General features: G+C 36.0%; 1 protein-coding gene across 1 annotated transcript; it reads left to right on the forward strand.

Annotated features, from left to right (window-relative positions):
- The first annotated feature begins 1,289 nt into the window (after nt 1-1,289).
- On the forward strand, nt 1,290-4,691 carry LOC140807923 (pyruvate dehydrogenase E1 component subunit alpha-1, mitochondrial-like). Its single transcript, XM_073164879.1, has 8 exons — nt 1,290-2,135; nt 2,658-2,737; nt 3,157-3,234; nt 3,602-3,697; nt 3,775-3,846; nt 3,974-4,027; nt 4,180-4,245; nt 4,333-4,691. Exons 1-8 carry the CDS (start codon nt 1,445-1,447, stop codon nt 4,375-4,377), a joined length of 1,182 nt encoding a protein of 393 aa, XP_073020980.1. The 5' UTR covers nt 1,290-1,444; the 3' UTR covers nt 4,378-4,691.
- The last annotated feature ends 249 nt before the right edge of the window (nt 4,692-4,940 follow it).

The raw sequence follows: 4,940 nt of genomic DNA on the forward strand, positions 1-4,940 counted from the left end.
TGGTAGTTAGATTTTATGATTAACTGTTTTCACAAAAAAAAATGCTAATATTAATTAATATGAAATACTATTGTGTCTAGTTGATTATTAATACATTTTGACGGGACGCTAGGTTTGGTCAATTAAATTAAGAAAACCCAAGAATTTTAGTTGTTATCCCTATAATTCTAAGGATAATTGCTTATAGCTGCATGAATAAATAATATATTACCCGATGAACAATGATAAAATTGAATAGTGGAACTTCTTTGAATCAGAATTTGTTAAGATTGAAAATTTTCTTTCAGTATACTCATATTGGTTATATAAATCTTCCAATTCATTGTTTTCCTTACTTGCTAATTTTAGTTTTAGGATTTTATTTAATTATCTTTCAATTATTTATTTAATTATCTTACACCCAACTTTTTAGAAATCTCAGTACTAGCAAAATGGTTTGAAAAAGCTGTTAACGAAACACGGGCAAATAATGATTTTTTTTGTCAATGAAAAATATTATGGAGCTTTACTTTTTTAGTGCAACATCAAAACCAGCTGTGCTTTTCACTTTATCAAGTCTACAAGACCAAACATGAATATTCAGAAGTTCATCAAGAATCCTCCGGAGAAATATTTGGGAAAAAAATCTTATCTGAAATAGCAAGTTGACGGGAGTATTGAAACTCATCGGGAATTATGCATCATGGTTCATGTGAGAAGATGATCAGTAGATAAGTAGCTAAACAAGTTTATCATCATTTACAGGAGATTATTATCTAATAATATGTTGTATGTTTGAATAAAAGAATCAAGATTTACCGCCACTCTTATGTATTATTTTCAAAATTAGATTTATTTATAGTATTTATTGAGGTGGGAAATGATACAGGGTTGTACTAAATGTTGTTGAAGAGTTTACATCAGTATTCAAACAACGTCACGAACCAAAAAATACGCTCAATGAGATTTTTAATTTTTTTAAAAAATAAAATAAAGAGTTTAAACTAATTTCTGATAGACAAAATAGAAAAATCTAAATGAAAATAAGGTTTGAAGATTTATTTGAAATTTGTCTTATTTGTTCATCTGGTACGAATTCTAAAGTTTATATTTCGATAAATAAATAATATAAAAATTAACATAAAATAATCTCAAAAATTAATATTATGAAACATTTTTTTTTATCAATTCAATTCATAAATTAAAAATATTATTTTAAATATATTAAATATATGAATAAATGGAATGATCACCCACTCCGCAAAAAAAGTCCGGGTATTACATGACTGGAGGGAGACACTAAAATTAGTTTATACAATGAAGCAACAGGTGGAGAGTTTCTACACAGTTACATTTACACGTACCCTGTCTGAAATTATATTATATTCCAGCTCTAGACTGCAATAATTCTTCCATAGAGATACCTCTCTTCCAACTCCGGTCATCGATAAACCATTAGCCGGCTATGGCTCAGCTAACCAAGTGCCGAGGAGCTACTACTCTGCTGAAACGATCCATTCCCACCGCCCTATTCTCCACGCGCCACCTCGCCACCGACTCCACCAACCCGATCACCGTCGAAACCTCAGTCCCTTTCATTCCGCACAATATCGACCCTCCCTCACGCTCCGTCGAAACCACGCCTCAAGAACTACTTGAATTCTTCCGAGACATGGCCGTAATGCGCCGCATGGAAATCACGGCCGATTCTCTCTACAAGGCGAAGCTAATCCGTGGATTCTGCCACCTCTACGACGGCCAAGAAGCATTCGCCGTCGGGATGGAGGCCGCGACCACCAGGAAGGATGCCATAATCACCGCGTATAGAGATCACTGCCTTTACCTCGCCCGTGGGGGCACGCTTTTCGAAGCGTTCGCGGAGCTCATGGGGAGAAAAGATGGGTGCTCGAAGGGGAAAGGTGGTTCGATGCATTTCTACAACAAGCCCGAAAGGTTTTACGGCGGGCATGGGATTGTTGGGGCGCAGGTTCCGCTGGGTTGTGGATTGGCTTTTGCCCAGAAGTATAGCAAGGAGGAGAACGTGACATTTGTTCTGTATGGAGATGGAGCTGCGAATCAGGGGCAGTTGTTCGAAGCTTTGAACATGGCGGCGTTGTGGAATTTACCTGCGATTTTGGTTTGCGAGAATAACCAGTGTAAGAATTTTGAAATCTTTGTTTTTCTTTTCTTCGTGAAACCGATTCTCGTCCGACTCAGTGGAGTTGGTGATTCTTTTGTTTTTGTTTTTTTCAATAATATCTTTGTATCCTTGAGAATAAATTTTTTTTATTTTAAAATAAAATTTATTAAAAGCCCTTCATTCCCCGTGGTTCCCTCTGGAAAATAACTAGATATAACATCTATTTTTATTGAGTAATAAATATGAGATTAATTTTAGGTAGAAATGTTGCAATGTTATGAAATTGAGTTCTTGGGAAATTGATGTTGGAAGGTTTTCATATTATTAGCTTTTTTAATATTTTCAAGTTGATAAAATTTCAATATGTCAGGCTTAATTGTAATGTCACATTCAATTAGTACTGGGAATTCTTGAAGAGATGCTACCTTTTGCGAATCTGATTTCTGTCTATAGTCTTTAAGCCGATAATCAGTTTTTATGATCGATTTACGCGTATTATAGTGTATTTGGATTCATTTTTGGTTTGTTTGGTTCACAGATGGAATGGGCACAGCCGGATGGAGGGCAGCTAAGAGTGCAACTTATTACAAGAGAGGGGATTATGTTCCAGGTTTGAAGGTGAGTGTACCAATTGCAAAACGCCATTTGAATTAAGGACCTTTTCGCCGTATAGTTTTTGGATCATGGCATTTGAAAAGGACTTGTTTTTATTTGCGTTTATAACTTGGCTAAAATTCACGTTCTGCATTGCTGGTATGGAACTAGATTGGTGTAAAAAAACTATATATATATTTGGTTCATTAGACAGGCAGTGTTGTTATGAGTTATGATGAATCTTGAAGTTGAGTAATCGACTGTAGATGCAAGGACTTTGAGGCAGAGGCAGATTACGAGTGATCGAAAAAGTTGTCATGTTAGGGGATATGTAAAAGATTATCTTTATTTTTCTAATGTTGCTTACTTCTTGTCCTTGGCATGGTAACATAGTTTTCTATCCTAATCATGTCTGTTTTATTGCATATTATGATTCTTAATAGGTGGATGGTATGGACGCACTTGCAGTGAAACAAGCATGCAAGTTTGCTAAGGATCATGCATTGAAGAATGGACCAATCGTAAGTTCTATCATGTTCTAAATCTACTTATGCACATTTGTTTTTGAGCAAATATTTATCTTGTGGTTATTTGCGTCGTCGACCCTTTAAGTCGTTCGCTGTATTTGTGTGTGTGAATTGTTGCGAGACCGAACTTATAACATTCGTTGTAAAAAAAGAACATGGAACAGAAATAGATAGCATGATTTTGAGGTTCTCTCTTACATTCTTCAAAACTAATCCCCTTTCCATATTCGCCACCTATGGTACTAAAGAAATGTACGGCAGGTGATGGATGGATTATCCTTTTTGTTGAGTCAAAGTATTGCTTCTATGTTTACATCAAGAACCCTATTATGTTCTTCACTTTGCTGATATTTCTTTTCAGATCCTTGAAATGGACACTTATAGGTATCATGGACACTCGATGTCTGATCCAGGGAGTACATACCGTACACGTGATGAGATTAGTGGTATTCGACAGGTGGATATCGGGAATAAATATTCCTTATGATTGACCGATTTCGTTATGCTAATGTGTGAGCACTTCCCTTTTGGCAGGAGCGTGACCCTATCGAAAGAATCAGAAAGGTCATATTGTCTCATGATCTTGCCACTGAGAAGGAACTAAAGGTGTGACCATTTCATCTTCTTTATGGAGCATCAATTTTTTTCAGCCTTGAGAATAATTTGGTATAAAGATTTTTCGCGAAATCTGAAGATGGTATAAATTATAATCGACTTTTTGCCATTTTCTTAGGACACAGAGAAAGAAGCGAGAAAAGAGGTGGATGAAGCCGTAGCAAAAGCTAAGGTAAGATTAAGATGTGCAACATAATACCTGTGTGTCTGCCTGTTAAACCTTTTAGCAGCCAGAGTATCATGTTTTGGTCGTTAGTTGGAACCGAAACAAATATTCTACTTTATTTTACACGACGGTTTATACTCGTCCACCTGTTTTTTCAGGAGAGTCCGTGGCCCGATCCATCCGAACTTTTCACCAATGTGTATGTAAAAGACTTGGGGCTGGAGGTACCGTTTTCTTTCCGTTCAATTGGCCTCTCCTTGGGGTTTAAGCATCCTTTGCAATATTACTGGTTGATATGCATACTTTTGCAGGTTTTTGGAGTGGATAGGAAAGAAGTTAGAACTGTGCTCCCATGAAGCAACACAACTACAGGGTGCCTTCCAATCGTTGGGCTAGCCTGAGATATAACGAAGAGAACTCAAACATGTGTAAGTCAAATAGTTGGTGGTTTGAGTTTGGACTCGATAAATTCGGAAATTAATTTCGAAATTTGTTATCATAAATTATATTGAAAATTTGTGATATGAGCCGGGATCGATGAGGGGTTAGCGGTGGTTTGTTTCCCGTGACAAACTTGGCTCGAGTATAGCTTGAGGTTGTGTGGCGTTGTTTGTCCGAATTTGGAATCGTGGGTACACATTACTTCTTATAAATCATCACTTTTTGATCATGCAAGTAAATTGGCTAAAAATTGATGTGTAGCTAATTAAATTTTGAATGATCTGACCAAATAATAGAGGGAGAAATAAAATTGGTTTATTCAATATTTTCCTTGGTGAGTAAAAATGAAAATACGAAATATTAGACACGTAAACGACATGTAATTTAAAATTTTCTATTTCTTAGACGTTGCTGAAACCCAGACAACCTTGTCTTAGTAAAAAGTTGGAACATTAACCTTTGTTATCGATAATTTGTT

The sequence above is a fragment of the Primulina eburnea genome, chromosome 12, assembly GCF_022965805.1.
Source record: "Primulina eburnea isolate SZY01 chromosome 12, ASM2296580v1, whole genome shotgun sequence".
In the NCBI taxonomy this organism is placed as follows: domain Eukaryota; kingdom Viridiplantae; phylum Streptophyta; class Magnoliopsida; order Lamiales; family Gesneriaceae; genus Primulina; species Primulina eburnea.